This window comes from Strix uralensis, chromosome 2, assembly GCF_047716275.1.
Source record: "Strix uralensis isolate ZFMK-TIS-50842 chromosome 2, bStrUra1, whole genome shotgun sequence".
NCBI classification, from domain to species: Eukaryota; Metazoa; Chordata; class Aves; order Strigiformes; family Strigidae; genus Strix; species Strix uralensis.
Genome location: NC_133973.1, coordinates 81,732,899 through 81,759,441, shown reverse-complemented (window position 1 = coordinate 81,759,441; position 26,543 = coordinate 81,732,899). Strand labels below are relative to the sequence as shown.

At 35.9% G+C, this 26,543-nt stretch overlaps 1 protein-coding gene across 1 annotated transcript in view; it reads left to right on the top strand.

Annotated features, from left to right (window-relative positions):
* GPC5 (glypican 5) overlaps positions 1-26,543 on the top strand; it is a 751,613-nt gene that overhangs the window by 401,355 nt on the left and 323,715 nt on the right. Inside the window, exon 7 of the mRNA XM_074859431.1 lies at positions 22,995-23,157. Within this exon, the coding sequence (XP_074715532.1) occupies positions 22,995-23,157 (163 nt within the window). The remainder of the gene's footprint in view (positions 1-22,994; positions 23,158-26,543) is intronic.

The following is a 26,543-nucleotide window of genomic DNA, read 5'->3' as shown; positions in this document are numbered from 1 at the left end:
ATTTTGTCATGCTTGCTCTGTGATATATATTTTCTTCATATGTCCCTAAGTTTGAAAACATGTTATGTCATTTGTACATTTATAGGCATCTAGAGAGTCTTTTTTTCTCAATACCTTACTATGAGTAAGGGAAAGTGCTATTTTTTAGGCCTTCTATTGTTTTATAAAAAACAATTCCTAAATCACATGTTAATGTAACCATTATTATGATGTTGATATTATTTATTTCTCATTTATTTGTTCAAGAAACATAGTCTGGTTACTTATGTAAGTGGTAGATGAAGTAGAGGTACGATTAAGAAGCATGCTAGTTGGATGGCTGATAAAAAGTTTAGGCTTCTTCTCATTGCAGACTTTATCTTTCTATGGAGAAATCATTCTTTTTACATTGGGATCCAGAGTGATTCATTCTTCATGTTTGCATAATCAAAGGACTCTCCAAAGAAGAAACAATGCCAAATTACTGTATATTAAATTAATTTAGATGTGGAGTAATATAGATCAGTGCCTGAACTGAACTGTGGACAGTGACAAAACTATAGGACTAGAAAGCTTGTGCTGAACAACACGACTTCACATCTCAATATATTATTTTATAATTAACTAGACAGCAAATGCAAATGAAAAGCTTCTGGAGCCCTTGGTAGTTATTTTGTTCTTCATTTTCTTGAATTAGAAACTGAATATGTATTTCAGTCATGGATAGTGAAGTGAATTTGTACACTTGACTCTGTGATCTCAAAATCTAAATTTTATCCAACCAGGGCTTTGTTTGATCACACCAATAACTATTACTTAATGACATATATATTGTACATATGCCATTAAGTATCAAATACTAGCTACTTAATACTTTGATAACTGCATTTTATTTTTCTCTATTGTTAACTTATGATTTAACCATCAAACATATGAAATATACCTAGAGTACTACTTACAGGTAGTCAAAGCTTTTATGAACTGATGTGAGCACACCAGAAGTTTAGGAAACATTTACTTTAAGCTACATCTGTTAAATCCCTGCGTAGGAGGGAAGGGAAGAAATCTATAGTAAATGTTAGGTACCCAACTGTGAGACAAATTGTCCAATTTGTAGATAGAAGAATAAATGTGTAGCCACTGTGCACAGAAGTAGAATGAGGAGCAGACTTTCTTGTATATTATTACATTTTCAAAATAGTCTTAAAGCATTTTAATGCTTAAAGAAATTGCTTGGACTGTTTAGGAATCATGTAGCAGAACCTGTGAGTGCATCCTCTCACACATGTTTTCTAGAGACTGGTGTAATACACCTGGGGAGAAGATCACATTCCTAGAGCAACAAAGGGAAAGTGGTCTGTCTTGAAAACAAATACTTAAGTCTGCCTTACTTTGCAACATCTTCCATAAATGTTCCACCTAAAGAATGACCTCCAGCTGTAATTAATACAAAGAACAATAAAAAGTAAAGGTTACTGAATGCTTCTTTCAAAAGCTGGTAGGGCTGGAATCATGAAGCTCCAAACATAGAAGTAGAGGATCTATTGTAAGAGTCAGGAAGGGCAAAAACTAGACTTTTAGAGGCAAGTAAAACCTGAGATCTTTAGCTTTTGATCCAAAGATGTGCTAATTCTGGAACTCTGCCTGTATTTCCCCAAGGAATGTGAGGAGCTAGGTATGGATTAGATTGTCTCCTTCATTTGAACCCTATCATCCTCTACTTGCAATAGTAAGAGCTCAATTTCTTTTATGGGGGCAGAAGAGGGGAAGTTGATAACAAAATCCTACTACACAAAAAAATTTATAATTTTTTTGTTTTAGACCAACTGCAAAGAGTTGGCCTTTTAATGAAGTCACACCCTCACAGAAAATTTGTACAAACAAAGCTAAGTTTAGAGAATTAATTTTTCTGAGCTAAGGGAGAAATCTGCCAGGCTGCATATGCTGAGAATAATTTGCAACCAACTAGAGAACAGAGGGTTGAAACAAGTAACCCATTAAATATGTAACTTGGACATCTATAACTTGGCCTACAGACCCAGAAACACAATTATGGTATTATTTCAAGAATAAACAACTTTTTTTCTTTATTTCTAGCAAGTATAGCTAGACTAATATTTCAAGATGTTTTGTGATTCTTTGAAATGTTTGAATGAGTTTGTGCTGAATATTTGTTTTAGTAAAACTAGCAAACTTAGTGGAAAGAATTTTAGGAACAATAGAAAATGATCTTTTACATGCTGTATCTTCCTTTCTTTTCTCTTTTATTATAACGAGTCACACAGTTGATCTGGTACATGCATCAAAGAGTCTCTCAACCTATCCAACTAAGGCAAATGAGCTTGGATGTTTACTTATTTTGTAGCCTTGAATATTAGCAATACTGTAAACTTCCTTACTTGGCAATAAAGGAAAGATCTTCTGAATTTAATATGCATATTCCAACTATCTGATCTCATGACTAGCTGAGTTATAAGCAGAGATTTAACTTTAAAGCTTATGGTGAAATGACTTGTTAAGTTGGTCCAAATCTATGCGTAGATGATAACTGACAACAATGCTATATCTTTGGTCAATCATACAATATTTTTGCTACAAATAAGTGCTAGAACTCTTGTTTGGAATAGTCCTGTTGAAAAGTCACAGGTCAAAGTTTAATTTCAATTTGATTATACAGAGTTTATTTTTTTCCCATTATTAACAACTAATTTTTAGTGAAGAATAGATTATCTGGTTGTTATATAGTACAGAATACAGACAAAATTCTGGAAATTCTCATTAACAAGCTACACAATATATGATTGTTTCAGGTTAAAAAGAGTTATGAAAAGTTCAATTTTACATAAGTAGGCTGAAATATAGACTGAAACACAAACATGTCCTTGAGACCTGTGTAGTGAATGTAATCTACTCTGTCAATAATTACATTTTTATTAGTAAGGTAATGACTCTGCTCAAAATGATATACCAAATAAATTATTAATTCTAAGTCTCAATCGGCCAGATACTAACACTAATTTATGTTTACTTAGTGATCTGTACTAAATAGTGCACATCTACATTTTGCTTGGGAAGTAGGAGGAAAATGGTGGTTTTCCACTAGAGGAAAAGATAAGGTTTTAGAACTCTAACATTAATTTATGCTATATATTTCACTATTCTTTACATGAAGAGGGGATAATGATTCCTTTTACCTTGTTGTTATAAGACTACAAGAGTGATGGTTTATATCAAAACTGGTTTAAAACAATAGATGTAGATTGAAGCATATGGGGGTCTAGCCAACATATAACCATTGACATATGACAGACTTGCTAAGAGTCTGTATGAACTCTTCAGAAATACAGTTTTGTGTATGCGTTTAATCTTGAGATACAGGCCTTGAGCCCTTGCTTATTTGTTTATATTAGTTGGGGTAAAAAAAGGGAAAAACTACTTTTGAATTTGAATCTCAACATCAAGTATGGAAAGTAATTGCTCTGTGGAATGAAGTCTGACAAAATCTCTAGTTGTCAAGCTAGGGGGAAGGTAACGTGCCTCACAAAGAATGGCCATTTTTTGGATGTTGTCTTTGTACCGTCATTTTATATTCACTGATGTACACAGAGCTCTAACAGAATCATAGAACTTGCACAGCCTACTGAACAGATATGTGTATCTGCTGTGATCTTAGCCACTCTTCACTGTTCTGTTCATCTACCCTAAGGTAGATCTCCCTTTACCCTGAGGAAAAATTAAACAGAAGGTGAGAATCTGAATAAAACTTTCTTTCCCTCATTCACTTTCTGTTTGCCTCGGAAGCACCTAGACCACATTGACACTTCAAACTTTCTCAGGTTTTCAAAATGAAGTTTTGTGCATTTGTGAATTTGCCCTACCCTGAAGAACTTTGTGGCTACCACAAAGCTTTGCTAATGGAGAAACAGAAATAAGTCATGTCTCTGCATAACTGCCCTGGAAAGCTCATTTTAGCAAGCATTCTCAAAGACTGTTGAACACACACAGACTGAGAGTGAGGTGTCCTAAACAATGTGAATGCAACTGTGTTATGTTAAGGGTTGTCAAATCTGCTGCAACATCATGTCCCCAGGTCCAGTCAGTACCGAGGCCAAGCGTGTTTTCCCAATATCTAAACATGTGCATATACACACAACAGGGATATATGCAACATATCATCACAGGTAGAAAACACAGTACTCATGTAAACACAAACAGCACCAATTGCCTGATCCTGTTCACTTCTCTGACTGGTTAGGAGGAAAGCCTATTTATGGAAAATATATACATATATGTGTGTGTGTGTATGTGTATATAGACACACAATGTCCCTTCAATAACTGGCCTTTGGACACCTAGCCTGTCCACTAACTGACCCTGAACCTTTGGTCTCCCTCGTTGCTGGCACTTGAGCATGCTACCCCACTCCCAGACTCACAGCTCCACTCCTGCTGCTGGGACAGATGCTGTTTGTCCACACACATCCCCAGACACACAGACTAGGGATCCCTTCAGTAACTACCCTTAGACACTCATCATCTATCCAGCAGTTTTTGATCCTCTGGTCTCTAGTGGTCTCACACAGCAATATAAACATGCAAATGGCCTCCTGGCCCCTCCACTAGCCAACTCACAGACCCTCTGATCTCTCCAGTATCCAGCCCAGACTTATGTCTGCTTCAATACCTGGCTCCCAGGCTTCTTATCTGACTCTTGAAGTAGTCTGATACAGTGATCACACACTGACATATTGACCCATACAATATCAATGCACTCCAGTCTCTCCAGTTGCTAGCACCACAGACACATAGACCTATGTGACCAATAGTCCCCACATCAGCAACAGGCACTCAGACCATCATACACGTACATACACACAACCTATAGAGTCTCTCACCCTAAATAGTAAGAGATGGAATTGAACAAGATGACAGGGCAGGCTGTGCAGATCACATGTAGGGCATGGCCAGACAAGTGTACAGATGAGATCCTCTTTACAAATGACTGGCCCTTTTCATCCCTTTATCCCTTTATTTTCCCATGCTTATTCCTTCCTAGACCCCCTCGATCTCTTCCTTTCCCCATCTTTTGTTCTTCCATTAAGCATCTCATATTAAATCTTGTACAATCCCAAAATGTTCTTCCCCTGCACCCCATAATGTGTCCCACATATTCCCTAGGAAGTAACCCCTTCAGCCTGTGAAGTGATCCACGGATATCCTCCCCTACTGAGTCAGGGAGACAGGTGCCCCTCCAGCCCATGGAGCTGAAGCTTTTATGGGAGGGCTGGGACAGGGGCTCATCTCTAACTGGCTTATTTGGGTTCCCCCCCAGCCATTGTGTCTGTGTGTTCCTTTGTATCAGTGGGGATGAGCGCTTAATCACATATTCTAAACAGTATAGTCTTTTAACATCAATTTGAGAGAAGCTACTACTCTTTCCCTTCTTTCCCCTCAAATAACAGTTTGATGATTAAAGTACTATCCTGCAAGGTGAGAGATCCTGGTTCAGTTTCTCTCAGTGAGCATACCTCTACATCAAAGCTACAGGATCTTTGAGGAGGAAGAACTTTATTTATTCTTCAGTGAGTATAACTTTTAGATCTTTAACTATGAGGTTACAAATCTGTGATATCTCTTCAGCACTTTGAGCCTATAAAATATTAAGAATTCATTCTTCACTGATGCATTGTTATAAGAAGAGCTTGAGAACACACCTTCTTTTTTTTTTTTCTTAATGAAACTAGACTATGGCATAATAGTTGGGACAATAGAAGAAAATGTGGGTATGAATCACTGTGGAGAGAGAAAGGGTTTCAGTCTGAATCTCTCATTTTTTGCATGAAAACCCTAATAATTAAGGTATTATATGAAAGAAAATGAGCAAAATCAATTCTTCTATTGACAGAATTTTAAGAAAGGGTAAGATGTATAAATTATTGATTTCTGAGACATATCTTCTTCCCTAATGCTGTGCTTGTATTGATAGTCTTTGCCTCTTCAGAACATTATGGGGGTTCATTTTCTCCCAGGCTGGACCACAACTATTCGTAGTGTCCAATGCTGCATTATACTGTACCAGTTCACATTAGAAATGCTTTGTTTTCTTTGCAATTTATAGAATAGTATAGCCCAGGCCTGGATGTAAAAGAGCACTACAATAAAACAAAAAATCAAATTTTGATGTATCTGATAGACTGGAGGTCTGTTAGTGAGTTTATAAATGTAACTGTATTTTACTAACATCTTTACTATGTGTATCCAAGTAGTGTATTATTGAAATGATTGTATGCAAAACTCCTGACTTGAACATCTTCTAGGATTATAATTTATTAAACATTCAATTTTTAAAAGATATAAAGAGAAATGGGAACACTGAGCTCTAGAAACTAAGTCTCCAACTTAACAGTTTTATATATTTTGACTTATATTTTATCAAAGGCATTCCGTATTTTTCTGCATTAATACTTGATCTCTTAATGATTCTCATTTCTACATAAATTTCCATTACAGAACCATACAGAAATGAATACATTGCAATGATTAAATCCTTGTCAGGCTAAGTGCAATATATAAATTCTACCAGCATTTAAAACAAAATTCAAACTCCATCTGTCATATATTATCTCCAGAGCAGCTAGGACATGCACATACGTAATTGATTATGATAAATTGAAAAACACCTGAAGTGCCTTACAAAAAGTCCTATGATACTTCTTCTAGGCTTTAACAATGATTTCTTAATTTTATATTGAATTCTTTTATGATAGAAATTCATACTTCTAATAAAATGAAATACATATAACTGCATTGAATAGGAGTTTCTAGTATTTTCCCAATAAGATGCTCTATGTGAGAGAAAATATAATACAATAAACATGGCTCATCTCAAAGGAATTCAAGATTTTTGATGTTTCATAAAAGCTTTAGATTGCTGACACATCTATTTCTGATGTTTAATTGTTGGCATGCTTTTTGTGAAATATTTCTGATACAAGGAAAAGAATTCAAAACTTACTGTTGCTGTGCTAAAGAAAGGCATAAAACTTGCCATAAAAATCTATATTAATTGTAAGGAAAACTAATAAAACAAATTATTCTATAATTTACACTCATTTAGAACTTTAAAAATATTTTTTCTACCTCTGAGACAGTAGGAAGACTGCCATGGAATGGCTGAAATTTACTTTCTTTCCTTCCTTTCTGATAGATCCCTTCACCAGACTTTCAAGAAAGGAATTATCACAGCCCCTTGGAAAGACTATAGTATACTGTGACTTCATAGTTATGGTTTATCCAGTTAGATGCTATGGTTTCTCATTTTCACTATGTTCTTTCTGAATGAGAGTAATTTTCACCAGAATGAGCATTTTTTCAGGGGAAAAAGTCAACCCTCTTTGGAATATATAGTACCTGGGAATACCGTTCCAAAATCAGTAATGCATATACCCATGCATTCTTACATAGTTTAGTTTAGGGTGAGGTCAGTCTTCTGAAGATGTGTGTTTCTTTCCATTGACTCTGAAAGGTCTAGTGACTCTAAAAGATGACTAGTATCACTTAACTAGCCTTCAGATGTCTACATTGAGTAGACAAATCACACAGTTAAAAAAAAAATTAAATCTGACTTTCGACTTCAGTAAACATCTTTCAGTTAACTTTAGGCTGAGATGAACTACTCACTGGACTTGCCTGTCTTTCTGCAGAGACACATGTACTAACGTTTAGATTGCTAAAGCTACATGAAGTGACTCCCACTTTAACAGCTGAAAATACATAAGCAATTTTTGTGACTTTTGTGACCCTGCAGTCTTCATCTTATTTGTCAGTTTAAGCCTACCCTAGGACATCCTTGAAAAGCTCAGGCAATTGAATCAATTTTCTATATGGTACTTTTTTGTAAATGTTGCCTGTTTTCTGGTTGTTTGGGCAGTTTTTTAATAACTGAGTTTTTCATTAGATGTGATTTAAATGAGGATTTCTAAGTTCTAAAATGAGGAACGTGCACTAGATTCACATGACAATGAATGGTATTGCTGGATTGATCCTGTTTTTCTACACTGTTCTTGGGGATTTGAAGGTTTCTTTTGATATCTTCTATGTAGGTGATCACTGAAGATGGATGATTATGAATAAACAGCACAATGGCAACATTTAATAATTGTGAACACATGGGCTAATGCAATACAGTGTATCGCTGAAAGAGTACTCTGATTTCCAAAGTAATGAAAACTGTCTGTAATCTATGCACTATTCATTTCACTTTAAAAAGAAAATAGTCCTTTTAAGTATTCAGATAACCTAAACAACAAAATAGTTATTATAATGGAAATCCTGAGTTTGCCTGTGCATACAAAATGATTGAGAAAAGATAGACTAATATGTGCTGAAAGTTGTGTGTGTGTTAGATATGGCAGTACATGTGACCTTATAAATATTTATGCAGGGTTCAAAGCCATCTGTCAACAATTAAAGGATATGTCACGTTTAATAACGTAGTCTGCATAGATTAGGATTACTATAATTAGACCATTGCGCACATATTACAGCTGCAAAATGGATGAGCCAGGCTTTCTCAGGAATTTCAGAAAAGGCTTCTTCTATTTGATAGTATTCTGCATGGCATTTGATTGCATCTGAATAAGTAATGTCTCAGAGAAAAAGCATAAGCATCTACTTGAACTTGAAGCTAGCTTTTCTGGGAAGAGTTATAATCTTATCACACATACAAAGACCCAAAGGAATCTAAAGAATAGTTCTATCAAACCTTTCTGAGAAGGCTCTGATTGTAAATGGTCCACTTCTTTATGCACCAAGAAAGCTGTTCTCAGCTAATAAAAGTGTCCCATCCTCCACCACTTCTATACTTCAAGGATACCTTAATTCTTCTGAAGATTTTGAAAAACAGGCATGATACATTTTGACAAGACTAAGCAATAGCAACTATTTTAAGACTAGTTTGGGAGCAAAGAGGATTTAAAAATACAGCCCTTCACACATGACAAGTCTCAATTTATGCAAAGCAGCCTTACTACACGAGTATCACCGAAGTATATTTATATAGAAATCACAAAAATAAATGACCACTCAAGAATGGGGTAAATTGTGTGGCAGGAAGGTCTTGCTTTAACCTCATTGAGAATTCTCTTGCCTTCTGAAGAGTGTCAGCACACAATCGCCGTGATTGGAAAACTTTTAGTGTAAGGCTTAAGTGGGTCATAAATGATGTACTAGAGTTTGTACTAGCTTTCTGTCTGAAGGATATATGCTGGAAATGAAAAGATATATTGGATCTTAAACAAAACTTGGTAAATAATGCAGAAGACTCGATGTATATTTTTGCTGCAATGTGTTGTGTGGCAAACTCTTATTATAAGATTGGGCCAGACAAAGTCACAGATAAGGACTGGTGGTATGCTTTTGTAATTGGTACTCGAGCTCACTAATGTAAGGAGACTACTGCTTATTAATTATTTTTACATCCTGCTTAATTTCTTTTGTACTGAGGGGAACTATTTTTGTGTAGAGAATTCCCCCCCACCAAAACTGCTATTGACATCTGTCATGGTTTGAACTCAGCCAGTAGCCAATCACTACATGGCCAGTCGTTTACTTCCCCCTCCCCGCCCCCCCTGCTGGTGAAATAGGGAAGGGACAAAAAAAAAGAAATTCGTAGGTTGAATAAAAAAAATTAGCAATAGTAACAAAACAACAGTAACAATAGTAAGTCCAAATGGGTAATATACAGTAGTTGCTCATCAGCTGGCAAATGGTACAAAGCCCCTGCCCCCCAGCAGCGATCCCGACTGCACCAGAAATCCCGCCGCTGACCAATCGGGAAACCAAAACCAAAACGGAAACTGAGAGAGCACGAGTCCCCTTGTATACTGAGCATGATGTCACACGATATGGAATACTCCAGTGATGGCTCTGGGCCCGGCCCTCTAGCTGGGCTCCCTCCCAGCCCAAGGAAAGTTAACTCTATCCTGGCCAAAACCAGGACAACAACGTTGTTATGCTCCGTTGTGAGATAAATGACTACTGAGGGGTTTTGTTTCATAGTAATTTCATGAGTAATTTATACATTATAGGTAATTTTATGCATATATAAATTTTATAGGTGTCTACTCCCACATATTCTTCTAGATCAATTTAGAATGCTCTGACCTAAGGAAAAAGTTCATGTGCAGCTGCTGAAGAGGGAAACATATTTTTACTCTTTACATTTTGTTAAGTACGAGGGTCTGTTTTTAAGTTGTGTCATCTATAGAACAACGGCTAATGCAAACATAAAGGCTTCCTTCTACTTTCTTCTTGTATTTATCTTGGTTTCAAATGTTTCTGGGAGTGTACTAGTTTTATAAAGATGCACTAAGTTTGAAATACAATTTTTTTTCTCGCTGAAAGACTTTTACCATTTGTTTAGAAACTATAAAATTCTGTCATAATGGGATGCAATGTCATCGTTTGCCATTAATAATTTAGTGATAACTGTACATAAGAGTCTCTCAGTTCTCTGAATGCATAAAATCACTTGTGGTAACACCTTTTGTTATCTGTATACACCTCAGTTTTATTGGAGATAGCTGGTCTGCATAAAGTATTATTCTGTAAACCCTCTTTAGATCTAGAGACTATAAGGATCAATGATTCACATGCAGATAGATTAGAAAAAAAATCCATATTCCTGATTCTGTGCAGGCCACAACTCTTTTGTGGACCTACCATCCTACAGCAGTTATAAGCTGGCAGACATAAGTGTCTTGGAGGCATAGTCTGTCGTTTGTGCAAGATTTCTGAAATGCTGAGAACCCCACAAACATGGCTCCTGGCCCAGGTGACTGTTGGTCTGAGCTGCTCACTTCCACTCTTGCTGTGGAGGTCAGTGGTGTGTATGCATATCAAGCCTACATTTCATATGCCACTTGCTTTTGTAACTTATTTCCAGTATACATTACCCGGGGCTAAAAGCAAGATGTGTTTGTCTCCATGAGGAATGAAAAAGTTTACTATGTCCTATTTGTCAATAATTTGTTGATTATTCCCTGTTATGTGCTAGGCACCAATTCCTATCATCTCTCACTGATTGTACTGATAAACCATGGGTGAATTATTTCACACTGTCATCATCAGTTCTCAGAGAACAGGCTTTATAACCATTCATTAACTTCATACTGAACTATGTCATGCAGAATACCTGTCAGAACAACTCAGCTGCAAAGAGCCTGTAAATTAGTAAAATATTAGATTGCCATGATATGTGGGCAGAAACAGACTTATTTATTTCTTTCTGACTCTCTTATTTCCTGCTGCAATATTATTTTAGTCCTTTTCAGAAAAAGTAATTGGAGACATACAAAGTGGACATGACTGCCTTGTGAGATCCGCTTACATCTGAGACAGGACTATGGGACAGGACTATGGAGTCCTTCCCTATAGTGCATCTTAGTAGGAGCTAGCACTCCTCACATCTGCATCCTTCATACTATATTTTGTTAACAGTCATGGTCATGATGAGTTTGCCCAAAGTCTAACATCAAACTTTCAGATGAGTGATTTTTTTTTTTTTTAATTATTGGACAATCAGCTTCCATTTTAGGTAAACAAACATACTGTTTCTCTTGCTTCTTGATTTCCTATTTATTCACAAAAATCTGGATAAGTGGTATCTCTGAAAGTTACATAAAACTCTAGAAAGAACTTTTAATTTAGAAAGTGGCAAAAATTAATTCTGTAGCTGCTTCCTTAATATATCTGTACTCTCTTCCCAGCTATATTATTATTTTTCAAGCTCTAAGCAGCTTCATCACTACTGTATGTTAAATGCACAGAGAGCCTCAGCTGAATGGAATATACTTTTAATCTGTCACAAGAGCTTATTCAATTTATAAAATGGTATATGTGAGGCTCAATTATCATGTTGAAATAGATACAAAATAATTTCTTTCTCAAGTTGTCTACAATAATTAAAAAGGGTTTTAAAAAGGGTTTTAAAAAGTTAGTCAATAATCTAAATTAAGGTCCAAAGACCTCAAGCTGACCAAAATTCAGTCAGTTCTTTGTCTGAGGGGAACTGCATAATTCTTGTGCCCTAAATTTATTTTTTCACTTTTCATACAACCAAATAACAGTACAGATCAAACAGAAGCTTGAGGGTTTTTTTGTTTTGTTTTAAGACAATATTCTATGCTGTGTGTTACAATGAGGAAAGCCCCATTGAAAGCTGAGTCAGCTTACAGGACTTTCATGAAGTTTTTAAAGACAGGAGAAAAAGCATTACATTTTAGCAGGTTTGGATGTCTTTAACTCCCCAGGTCAAATGACCAGAACTGATTTCCAGCCAAATCAGCTGTGGGTAGCATTTGACATAATTGTACAGCAAAACTGCATTCCTTATGAGATGCCTTAATTGCTGTTCACCTCTTCTCAACAGTATTAAATTTTAGGATTCATGTAGCCATATGTCTACTGATATCTAAACTGCTCTTTCTTAGCAATAGAGAGAAACAGGTGGTTCTAGCATGCAATCTGCCTTGTCCTATGGATAAGCCTAAAGCAAGTCAGAGGAGGGCCCTTAAGGATTCCTATTTCTTTCTGTTGACCAGAAGATATCAGGATGAGTAGCTCAGATGTAAATATCTATAATTCATTGATGTGAATCCTATCCAACTGTCAGAAAGCTCTTCCTCTTGATTCCTAAATTTGTGTTTGAAAGATACAGCAGAAACTTTTAAAGGCACAATTATTAACATTCAAACATCTCCTTAAATGTAGTATTAGCTGCTGTCAACTTAGTCTTCATGGATTTTTCACAGCAGCTATTGCTTTTCCTCACTCACTCCAGAGTCCACTCACATGACAGCTGGAAATGTTATCCAGTGAAAGAATAAAGTAACTTTATCATGCTGCTGGTAGATAATAGAAAGCAATGCATGTCAGCACTGCTGGTGAGTCACTTCCACTGACCATCCACTGAACTCCATTCACTGAAATCAGTTCTCTGGATAATTCACCAATTTATCCACTCACAATAGGGTAGCAATAGGAAATTTAATGTGCCTCTAACAATCCAGTAATAATTTTGCTCATGATGGCATCACTGATTATTGTAAGGGAGCTTTCTCTGTAATGTCTTCTGAATGGCCCTCCAGATGAAATGTCAAGTAACATGTTACTCTTATAAAGACAAAAGCATTCCAGAAGGTGTTGATATTTTTTAAATTCTTCCTTTTACTGGCTTAATATTATGCCCTTTCACCTGCAGATCTTGGAAGTATAAGGAGAAATCAGACCCTGAAATAGTTTCTCTGCAATTTTCATTATGTCATGATGTTTAATTCACTTCAGCTGTAACTTTAGTCTTATGTTTTCACTGATACAGAGGGGAAACTAGGGTTTACAGATCATTAATTCTTCTTAAGTAACAATCCATGTCATAAAAGTGAGGGAACTTCTACTTTTGAGATATAAGCTCAGAATTGACACATACTGGAAATATGCAGATGAGCAAGTGATATAGTATAGATAATTTGCTATAGAACCCAATCCTAACTTAATTTTCAGTAGCAATTTTATATTAACATGCCTATTGAAGCATGTTTTATTCTATGCATATTTTATTCTTAAAAGAATAAAAATAATAAAAGAATAAAAATGGACATTTTATTCTTAAAAGAATAAAGTAGACATTTATTGTTTTGCTACTGCCATGATTTTTATTTCTAAGAAACAGCCAGACTAATAACTGTTTGATACTGTTAACAATAGTGCATGATAATGGTTCATGTTAATGTATTTGTGTCCGTATACATGAATTCTTGCAGGTTGATGAGTTCTCTGCCATTCCACAGCTTCCTTGGTATGCTTTGGTTTCTCCTCTTATTTGAAAAACTGTCCTGTGTAATGACAGTCATCAGGTTAATTGAAACTGGCTGAGTTCAATGTATGTAATTGTGGTTAATTCTCCATGTGGTTTCGTAAGTTCTAGTTACTAGCTCTGAAAATATTTGGTTTAAAACCCAACTGTATCCCAGGCTGCATCAAGAGAAGTGTGGCTAGGAGGTCGAGTGAGATGATTCTCCCCCTCTACTCTGCTCTTGTGTGACCCCACCTGGAGTACTGCTCCGGGCGCCCCAGTGTAAGAAGGACATAGACCTGCTTGAGCAGGTTCAGAGGAGGGCCACAAAGATGATCAGAGGGTTGGAGCATCTCCCCTATGAGGACAGACTGAGAGAGTTGGGGTTGTTCAGCCTGGAGAAAAGAAGGCTCTTCCAGTACTTAATGGGAGCCTACAGGAAAGATGGGGAGGGACTCCATCTCAGGGAGTGTAGCAACAGGATAAGGCGTAATGGTTTTAAACTGAAAGAGGGCAGATTTAGATTAGATGTAAGGAAGAAATTCTTCACTGTGAGGATAGTGAGACTCTGGAACAGGTTGCCCATAGAGGTTGTGGATGCCTCCTCCCTGGAAGTGTTCAAGGCCGGGTTGGATGGGGCTTTAAGCAACCTGGTCTAGTGGAAGGTGTCCCTGCCCATGGCAGGGGGGTTGGAACTAGATGATCTTTAAGGTCCCTTCCAAACCAAACCATTCTGTGGTTCTATGATTATGGTTCAATTGCATGTACACAGATGGGCCTCCTTTAAGGGCCCTCCTCTGACTTGCTTTAGGTTTATCCATAGGACAAGGCAGATCGCATGCTAGAACCACCTATTTCTCTCTATTGCTAAGAAAGAGCAGTTCAGATATGAGTAGATATATGGCTACATGAATCCTAAAGCCATTCCAGCTGCTCAGTGTCCCTTGACCTCCAGCTGCTGCTCCAGGTCATCTGCAGGTCATCTGTAAATTCTCTATCACATTTTGCTGCCCGTGTAGTTCCCCAGGCACTCTAGGCCATCTCAGATGTGCAGAAAATTGAATCAAACCTCTAACACACAAATTACTAGTGAGGACCTTAGACACATTCTTACAGAAAAGAACCTACATTTTTCAACATCTACACTGAGGTGTATGAATCTGGAGCCAAAAGCCACACAAAATCCTGGGTAATTTTGTTCAAATGAGCTTTATCTGATCACAGTATGCCATGTTATTTAAATTAATCCTGTTATTTATTCTTGTTAGACGTCAATTGTTCATTAAACTGCTTGATATTAAGCTATCCAGTGTTTCACATAGTCTGTTACGGAGTGACAGAATTTCAGCTTCTGAAGAATTATTTCAGTCTACTATTATGACAGAAAAAATGGTCTGATATATGTCGTATCTATTAGTATCCACCCTTGACAAAGGAGAAAGGTCTAAAAATGTACATGAGGACAAGGTAAAGGATAAAATTATTTGCAAAGTATCTGAAAAATTATTTGTAATTTCTAATGGAGGGGGTCATACCAATAACCTTCAAAAGAATACAATGAAACAGATGAACACAAAAAACAGTGAAATAAAAAATCCAGGCAGATCCATGACCCTAAAGAAAAGATATTGAAGGTACTCATGCTATAGCTTTAGAAATATTTTAAATGAAATTTTGCTGGTGATGGGTTTTTTTCTGAAATTTATGTTTTTCTTTCATTATTCTTATCATCTATTTCTGCTTGTAGCAATGCTGTCTTCATGGATGAGTGAAACAGGCAAAGAACATTCGTCTCTAAATATTAATCATATATAATATGACTTTGTTCTGTTACGTCAACTACCTAGACAGAAGGAAGAGTACAAGCTATTTGAGGGTTTAATTTTGCTCTCATTTTTTATCTTAGAAATGCTTGACTCATTTACTTAATTTTCTGAGGATGATTTAAATCTACAGTGAGATGTTGGCAAGATATGCATTTTTTTAAGGCCAAAAATATTAAATGTTTTTTAAACAAATCAAGTTGATAATGTACATAAATGTGCTAGTGGGAATTGCACCAAGGGACAAGAGCTAAGCTCTTGATCCTGTATTCACTTGGAACCAATAATAACTGGAAAGAAAAGTAATCACTCATGACAGAACTCATGTAAGAACCTGTGAGTTGAGGGGTCTTAACTGTAAAATGCACTCCCAGAAAAAAAGCAAGATTTTTACAGCAGAGAAGATTTTGTCTTCAATAATGTAACAAATTATGAAAAGGATATTTGTTGAGGGACAATTACATTTAGGACCTGTATCTATATTGCTAAGTAAGGAGAGGATCAAGGATGAGAGCACACACTATTTCATGTCCCCAGTGCATACAATTAGCCTCTTTAATAAGATACTTACCTTAGGGAGAACTGGCTGGAACAATCCAAAACAGATGTTTGAGAAATGTTGACATTTAGTATCTATTGCTCTAGATCGTTACCCAGTTATCTGTAGTTCAGTACTGTAGACATCCCCAAAAGTTGTATCTGTTGCATTAAATGAAATTGGTCAGGGGCTGCAAGTGTCCTACTTCCCAGAGCAGAATAACCATATCTAGACTGCCTGTTTGGAACAGTCCCTAGACTATGCTAAGGCTTAAATTGGGGTCAAGCATTTTTGTGGAGAGTGCTACTTGGGTCAGTTCAAATCTGTGATGGCCAGGAAGCATGCTAATGATGGAACAAAATAGACAGTGTATGCTCGTGCTTGGGCCCACAATCTGGTTTCGTTGAACTGTACCTTCAGTGGAAATTATTAGTAATTTCTACCTAGTTCAGCAGTTAGCTTTGTGTGGAAATTTTGTTTCCTTACTAGGTGGGTTTGAAAGCTACATAAATAACTACTGAGAAGAAATGTCTGGATTTTGAAGTAGCAGTATAATAATAAGCTGGGGTAATTCCTACTTCTACTATTCAAGCAGCAACTGTTTTGATCCTGAGGTAGTAAAGGTGTATCAAGAAAGCACCGAGTAGCTTAGAGCTGTGTGGTGCAGTGCAGGCTCACAGCCACCTTACTGATTCTTGCTTGTGCTCAGTAAGCAGAATGAATGTCTATTTCTTTCTGTGTTCAGATGAGTTGGCTTAGACTGCAGAGAAATGTTGTGTTACTTCCATTAGAATTTCAGGCTGCTGTTTGGTTGGTGATTTTATGGAGTGGAATGAATCTGCAGGCTTGAAATGCAGAATTTTAGCTCTGGATCTTGGGCAGAAAACAGTGGGTTTGACATAGCAGTGTATGCATTGCTTGTACTTTCTGCACCATCTCAGGGATATGAAAGCTACAGCTGATTAGTAATCTCATTCTCTCTTTGAAAATTTCATTGAAAAATCAAAAAATAAGAAAGGAGTTGATGTACTTCACACAAAGCTACAGCTTTTTATTTATAAAAACCACAGGGCACTATCATGAGGGACTATAAGAATTGTAATACTAGTTATCTAAATACCAGTCTCCAATATAAGCTGGACTTCTAATTTAAAACACATGTTTTTGTTAAGGATCTTTCGTATTATTGGAAATGAAACCCTCAAGGAGATTCTTGCCTACAGAGGTATGAGTAGGTTTTTAATGAGATCACTAAAGAGAAATGCTGTATTTTTAAATATTCAGGTGTGTAATGCTAAGCAGAGGAATAAACTTTAGCATAGTTTATTCCTCTCATTTGAAAAAGTTCAAAATACTCATGCTTCTAGAAATAACTCTTCCAGATTTGATTTGATTAAGTAAATTGGATTCACTGCTGGGCTCCTTTGGGATTCCCTACACAAGTATTTATGATACCTAGATAAATGAAAGAGAAGAAATATTATGACTGAGCTTAGTTCACATTTACTGCAATAGAGTATCAAGATATTTTTATTGAAAAAGAATAAAATAAAATTCATAGGAAATCAATGTTTCCCCTGAAGGTATATGATGTGTAAGATAAGTAAATACGATACTAGATTTTTGTTGAAAGAGAACCAATATCACATCAGTTTCAGTAGTGTAAACATAAGTTCATTTGCCTTTCAGTGTTCATCACTCATGAGAGATGAAATCACTTGTAACTTCTTGCAAGCACAGGAAAGTAAAAAAGAATCCAGTCCTCTCATTTAAATCAGATTTACTTACATGAATTCATAGATTTTTAAGAGCCAGAAGGGACCATTTTGGTATGTCTAACCTCCTGCATACCCTCTCCTTGAACCTCTGAATTAATTCATGTTTTAAGACCAAAAATCATTTGATCCAGAACATATACATTTATGTAGATTCTTAAGAACCTGACCAGAACTGTTAATAAATGATTTTGATATAGAACAACCCTTGTGGGTATTTTTAAATGTATGATATTGATAATATGGATTTGTTTGATCCACTTTGAATGTGTAAATAAAAGTCTTCGATTCATTTGCTATTTCCGTATGCTTTGGCCTGTTACACAAATCTGTCAAATCTGTGTTTGCCATGTAGGTGTTTAAAAGGGTGGTTAAATAAATTCTTGAGGTGTTTGTTGGGGTCTTTTTTGGTGCACCAAAGGATGAGCTTCATTAAAAACAGAAGTATTTTTTTGTTCCATTTTAACCATTGTAATAGAACCCAATTCTGTGCCACCCTTTCTGAACAGAGGAAACAAGAACTGGATTTAGGAGTAATATAACAACCCTAAGGTGACTTAGTATTCCTGTTTCTGTCCCCAAAGATATCACATTAAAATCTTTGGCTAGAACACTACTCTTGATAATTCATCATGTGCTGGCTATCCAGGACACCCACAATTATTTTACAGAACAGAATATTTTGTCTTCTAATATGCATGTAATACAATATTTAGACTTGCTAATTTACATTTGTCTGTATTTTATTGTAGTATGTGTTTAAAATTACATTCAATTGCCTGGCTTACCAGATGAGGTATTTTCTTAGACAGTTTTTCACTTCTCTTTGTTATTTAATAGTTCTCCAGTCCTTGTAGCAGTGAAAGGTTTATCGTTACCATTTTATGGTTTATACTGCTTTCCAGGTCATTGATAAAAATCTTAAATAATCTCGAAAAATTACCAAACCCTATGGGACTCTACAACAACCAAACATTCTTAGTGCTAATTTTCCTAATTATGCTTATGCTCTAAGATTTGTCAGGAAGCTTCAGATACCCTTATAGATGCCTCTGTAGCTGCTGTAGGCAGTTCATTTCTTACTGAAATGTTATATAGTAACAAGTCATATATTTACAGAACCCCTTAAGTACTTTATCACAACAATGTAACTTCTGTCATGTAAACCTGCATTTTCATTCTAAACGATGAAATTTCACAAAAATTATTAACGGTACATTTTGGCCTTATAACCCTTTTCAGAATTGCTGTCAAAGAAAGTGCTCCATTAAGACATCAGTGAAAATCCCAAGGGACTTTTAGGCAATTGGGCAGTGAAAGGTCTAAACTGGAGGCCCAGCTTCCCAAAGCTACATAGGCAAGGTGTGAAGTTGAAGACTCCAAAGGACCTTTCAGTTGGTTTACACCCAAATCATTCACCTGTGCACGTGTCCCACAGCAGTGGTAAGAAAACACAAATTTTCTGTGAAAATAAAATGCCATCAGCAGAGGACATGTTTTTGATATAAAATCTTAGTTCAATAAACTTTCACAAAAATTATGAAAAAGATCCAGCAAATCTAGCCTGGAATATTGGCATGCCTAGTGCAAGCTCACAATTCTGGTGACCTAACCCTTGCCATAACTCAGGCAAATTAATATGGTTGCCAATTGTATCTGCTGTTATTTTCATTGAAATTGAAAGACAATGATGCATGATTAGCTCACAGCATTATTTTTTTTAAAGACAGAAATTTGATAGAATGGAAAACCTTTTTGGACACCTAAAACAAAAAGAGATTATTTTAGCCTGTGATACAAAGGGAAAAACATTTATTGTGCTAGTTTGTTTGAGCACACAGTATACAGCTAGTAATCCTCATTCGGCTGGAAGACCCAGTAAATATATACAAAAAATTCTTCAGTTATAACCTGTGTTTCTTTTCCTCTTAAATAATAGCTTTCTAAAAATTGCAGCACAACAGAATAATAATTTTAAATGCCTTTTAGCTTTATTTCTAATTTGAATCAAACTAGCTTTGAAGAATTACATGGATTGTATAAATTTAACAAAAATTTTATATTAGATCTAAGCCACACTTAGTAGAGAACCAGCATGGAAATTTGTGAATTTATATGGAGACAATATTTCTTGTACAATTAAGGAGACTGAAGAGAATAACAAAACCCAAATTACAAATGAGCTTGTACATTCCTTAATCTCTACAATTTCAAGTACAGTGAAAAGTTTGGAAAAAGTTAAAGAACACTTTTTCAGTGTTGAGCCTACATTTAAAGCAATTTAGTGGGATTGTCTAGGTTTTCAGATTTCTGGTTATAACACACAATAAGTAGAAAGGGAAAAAAAGAGGAAAGAGAACATTACTTTAGGCTGAAATTTAGAGAAGCAGCAAAATATAAAGACCTTATTAATTCAATATATTTTTAAGACTGAGACAGAGATATGAAATGTAGAGAGGGATACATGTTCTCAGGCTGAAAAAATGTGTGTGCATATACATATGTACTATACCATGGAAACTTTGGCAGCAACTCTTGTTTGAAAAAATGTCTTGCTGGAGGTTCATTCCCATATTTATGCCACAGAGCTCAGGGATAAAGAGTACTCTATCATACAACTGGCTTTAGAGCTGTGTCATGATTTGAATTGGGCCAAAAAGGTAAGAAAATTGTCCTGTTTAACAGATTGTAGTTCATTAAACTGGCTGTGTTTTGTTTCCATAAATACTATGTTGGCAGAAGTATGGCATGGATGACAAAATGAGCAGGGAGCAGGGCAGCTATACAAAAGAACTTTTTTTCTCTTAGCTAAGTAGTTTGTCTTTCAGGTAGCATATGATTGTCTAATAAAACTGTTGAATCAAAAGTGCTGCATAAATTGGTTCTGCTGATTAAGGGGTGAATAGCATTCTCTTGTTATTATACAGTGTTGCAAGTGGCTTTTCTAATGCTACTGAAATTTATCCGAGTGATGTCTTTGTAGTAGTGATTAAAATATTTTTGCTGGGCACCATATAGCACTTAACAGATCAAATAGTCTGGGAAGTGACTCCATACTCTGTAAATAAACTGAGTATATTGTCCAAAAATATGAACCCAGCATCTTGCTTGAACAACAAAGCAACCACATTTTTGAAGGTATAAAACAATTGAGTCTGTTTCAAACTAATTAATAGCCACTTCCAGGAGAAAAAACATCTGATTATTAAATTAAAGAGTTTGAGCAGTGAATTCTTGTCCAGCGTAAAGAAGTCTTGGTAGATTGAAGCAAGTGCAATGCATGAGCCTGCACCAGCTGATATTTTGGACTAGATAAAGTTATAAGAATTTTTAACATTGGTAGGAACCTGTTTCTTTACAGATATGTTTATATGTATCTGATATGTAAAATGAACTGAATTGGGATGGGGCATAGGGCACATTGTGTGTGTATGTATGTATGACAGTCCTACCACTTAAAAAGCTGGATGACAGCATTTGTACATTTGATAAATGAGATGAACATTGCTCAGGTGATTGCTCAGTTCTGCTCAACAGAACAGACAAATTATTTAAACTTCGAGATCTCTATCTCATGGTCTTGTTGGTCATGCTGGCATCATTGGTCATGTCTCTAGCAATAAATAAAAAGGAACCAGAGAACAAGCTTGTGTACTGGATCCAAATCACCTACACTGCTTAGGCCAGTATCAGATATCCTTTTGCTTTGTTTTAGGTCACCCTTATTAGTTCACCTAAAACAATGCCTGGATGTGATTTGGAAAATAACTCTCTGTAGGCTAGCACTGGCTCAAACTGTACTAGCTTGGTCTGCTCTTCCCTGGTCAGTCATTTGATATTGTCCCAACACATTCTTTTCCTTCTGCTTCTACCAGATGCCCATATGACACACCCAGAGCACACAAGAAGTATGGTTTGAATTCACCAATGTAGAGCTGCAGCACAGTTCTCGTACTAATCCAAATATTTCAAACTGAAAAATTCATAGAAAATCATAATTGTATCTTAAGGGCATGTGGACACCACATGGGTCCTGAAAAGATCCAGGGCCAGTTCCTATGTAGTATGATTGCTGTCTGTCTGCTCTAAAGGGGATTAGCCTGAAGGAGTGAGGACATGAGCTGGCAATGTGTTCTCTCAGCCCAGAAAGCCAACTGTATCCTGGGCTGCATCAAAAGAAGCATGGCCAGCAGACTGAGGGAGGTGATTCTGCCCCTCTACTCCGCTTTCATGAGACCCTACCTGGAGTAGTGTCTAGCTCTGGAGTCCTCAGTACAAGACAGACATGGACCTGTTGGAGCAGGTCCAGAGGAGGGTCACAAAAATGATCAGAGGGCTGGAGCACCTCTCCTATGAAGAAAGGCTGAGAGAGTTGGGGTTGTTCAGCTTGGAGAAGAGAAGGCTCCAGGAGACCTTACTGTGGTCTTTCAGTACTTAAAAGGGGGTTTATAAGAAAGATGGAGACAAACTTTCTAGTGGGACCTGTTGTGATAGGACAGGCGGTAATGGTTTTAAACTGAAAGATTGTTGATTTAGACTAGGTATAAGGAAAAATTTTTTTATGATGAGGGTGGTGAAACACTGGAAGAGGTTGCCCAGAGAAGTGGTAGATGTCCTATCCCTGACAGCAATCAAGGACAGGTTGGACAGGGCTCTGAGCAACCTGATCTAGTTGAAGATGTCTCTGCTCATTGCAGGTCCCTTCCAACTCAAACTATTTTATGTTTCTGCGTCTCTATCCATTCCTGGCCTCTGGGCCAGGAATTGGTGCCTGATCTTTTTTTATCTAGCAATAAAGACACAAATATATTTTTTTAAAAATTAAAAATTAAATATACATCTCCAGATACCACTCTTTTAAATCTGGCTGTAAGCCAGGAAAAAAAAAAAAATTCAGAATTCTCATTCTGTGTATCCTGGAGTTTTCTTTTTAAATCAGATGATTACTAGAGAGACATATGACATTTTGGGTACTCAGTGAAGTTCTCCACCTGTACTGTTAACTTGCATATTCTATCTTGTCTTCAGCTGTTGCAGGGCAAATCATTTCCTAAATATGATAAATGGGATCTCCGACAAACAGGCAGTGGTGAAGGTGTAGATGAACAAATCAGTGGAGACTGTGATGATGAAGATGGTTGCAGAGGATCAGGAAGTGGAGAAATCAAGAGAGTCCTGAAAATTACAGACTGTAAGTCCATGATTCTGTTTCCTTCGTTCGTTTAAATAGTGAATTGACATTTTTTCCACTAATACAGAATTGGAAAAGATGTGGAAAACTTGTGGGTATAATGTTTCCAAGATTTACAGAAATAGAACTGCAATTACAGGATTTCTATGAGCATGTTATGAATATGAGTATCAGTTTCATTGTTGCACATGTTAAGACATATTTAACATAATGTAGACTGGCCTCAACACAGTATTCTAGCCAAATAAAAAGTGTTACAATGACATGTCCTTGTGAGTTACTGCTTTAACATAAAAGATTTGGCAGTTAAACACAGAAATTGTTCTTATTTTTCATGGAACTATGGCAAGATATAAGATTTAATTGTGGTAGCTGAATTTTTATAGAGAACTATTAGAACCAATGTACTGTAGCACTCAGCATCAATGCCATTACTACTTCTTACACATCTTTCTGCTTTTCTTACTATTTTGGTTTCTGTGTTTTGGTGGGGTTTTTTTGTGGTTTGTTTTTGGTTTTGGGGTGGGTTTTTTTGTTGGTTTTGGTTTTGGTTTTGGTTTGTTTGTTTGTTTTTTTCCCTTCTCTGAAACACATTTGTAACAATTTTCTTCAAAAAATCATTTGTGAACTTCAGTGGCATGGAACAGCAAGCATGAACAATTGGATTGAAGCACAAGTCACTTAACTACTTCTGTGAATCAGGAAGTTATTCAGCATCTCTTCTTTCTCTTCCCAGTGTAGAAATATAGGCAGAGATGATGGGAATAGATACCTGGTATAATTAAACTTTCATTTTTGCATTTTGCCTTTTTTTTTTTTTTCTTTTCTGTATTTTACACTGCTAAATTCAATACTAACAGGTAAGAAGTGAAGGTTAGTGTCAATCCCTGAATTTACTATATTTACTGAATTTGAGTGTGCTTCATGTTTTCAAGCTTAGGTGAGAACCCCAGATCCTTCTTCACTTGACAGCAATTTAGAAATGTGGCCATAAAAGAGCTGTAGTGTATGCTTGCCCAATTCTGATTTGAACAATTGGAGAAATGAGACTGAGCATTCTGGGGCATGCCTTACCAGGTCAGTTTGGAATCAGCCTAAAATGCTGTTGCACTGATAGCTAGTCTATACATTTTAAAGTCCTGCTATAGCTTCTCTAGATGGGATTTTAAGAGATCTGCAAAAGGGTTTGGACACTTACTTCCTGAGAGTGCCATTGAAGATTTAACTCTGAAAAAAGAAGTTATACATCAAATATTTAAAAACAGATGTACTTTGGAATACTGGATATATTATAACTATTTGATAATGACACTCTACTGTATCAAAAGACTGTAAAATAATCTTAGAATATGACTAGGCCTATTAAAAAAGTATTAAATAACAAAAGAATTACAAGAATGGTACATTTTCCTTCACCCTCTTCTACTGCATTTGAATTTTCTTCATATTGATATATTTAGTGTAATCTTCAAAATGTCAAAAATATAATTAGCCTTCATATTCTCTTTATACAACATGTATTACAAATCTGTAGAATTATAAACTATATATTATGCATACTGAAGTTTACATGTAATGTGGTTTCATTCGAACCTTTTCTAAGATATTACAGAACAAAAGTATGAGTCCATACTGTTCGATATTTGTGAATATTTGAACATATATCTTAAGATACTAGTACATTTGATGACCTGTTGTGATTTTAAGGATTTATGCTAGCATGCATTTATCATTTGGAATGCACCTTAAAAGGTGTCTTGAATGTATACCAGAGAGTCCTAGACAGCACTACTTTGTTCTGGGGTATCACACATGCTTACTGACGTGGATTTTCTGTTCAATAGAACTGTTAAAACATTCCATTTAGAAGAATTTTGTTACTGTATAGGTCAAGAAAGTATTTTTCTTCATAAGTTGTAGATAAATGAAACAGGAGCTTGAACAATTCTTCTTTCACATTGTTGTGATGTATGAGTAGGATTTGGGGAATTCAAAGTGAAATTTGAAGTGAAAAAAGTAAAATAGATCTATTTTAGTAAGAAAAAATTATCTTCTCAAGATTTATGATTTTATGTGAGGAACTAGAATTAAAAAATTAAAAGATAAGTATCATCACGGTTTAAGCTGGTGGAATTTTCTTAACTTCAGGTGTCCGGTGTCAATTTCAAGCTAAGTCAGATTCTGAACTCCTTGTTTTTAAACTGAAAAGCTAGATTTACCCTGTTGATATTGCTTACAGCTCTTTGAAAAGCATGACTGAACTTCAGCTAAGCTTAGAGGTTGACTACATTATGTTCAATCCTCAATGTTATTTTGTTAGTTCTAGTGCTTTTTTGTGCATCCCAATTTTTTAGTTGCATACAAATAGCCGGAAATGTCTTAGTAGTCTTCTGTACTTAGATATGATTTGTATTTTATCATATATGTCATGTAAGACCAATTAAACTTGACTTGTTTATGGAAGTTATGGAAAACTTATTTTCATAGTCCTAAATAATCTTCCATAAAAAAGAAAAAAATCCACACTTGCAGTGTGAGCAAGATCAAAAATTTAGATTTGTTCAAATCTAACCCTTCGTAAGCTTCTGATCTGCAAGTGCTTGTAATCTTACTCAGAAGTCAAGCTCAAGAATTACTGTCTGTACAATATTACTTTGTTTCTTCTGGTATATAACAGATCATCCTTCAGGTTTTCCACTGTTACATTCTACTTCTATGCATTATAGAACACTAACTTGTCAGTGTAACATGACCACATTTTTAAACTGAAAAGCAGACCTCAGCTGCAGTAGAACTGGACAGGTAGAGACACAGTGGACTGAGTTGGCCAATGTCCATATAGCAACTTCAGAGTCATGGCAGAAGAACACTTACACATATTAGAAATATCAGTGGCCTAGTATTTCATTGCTGTTAACTTCCAGTGTTAACATTGCTGTTAACTTCCAATATGTTCCAACCATAAAGACATAAGGCAGAAATAAGGCAGGGCAAAGAAAACATAAATGTGGGCCACATTCCTCTATAGTACAGAGACTTAGTCTTCCATCTATGTTGATAAATGGGTGACAGTAGACACATAAAACAGATGAATGACACCAGGATTGAACTGAAACACCAAATAGTTTCAATATGAATATAAACTCAACCTTTACTGTTGCAGTTCTAAACACATACTGTTGTTACAGTCATTTTGTCTAAGAAGAACTTTTAAGTAAAAAGAACTTTCAAGAAGTTTTAATAAACTCCAGAAACCAGATACTTACTTTCTTGCCATAGATACGCATTGTTATAGGACATTATAATGCATTTATGATTTTTGAAGGTCAAATAAGATTTATGACTTATACAATGGATAAGTTATTTCATCATTATTTCCTTTTAAA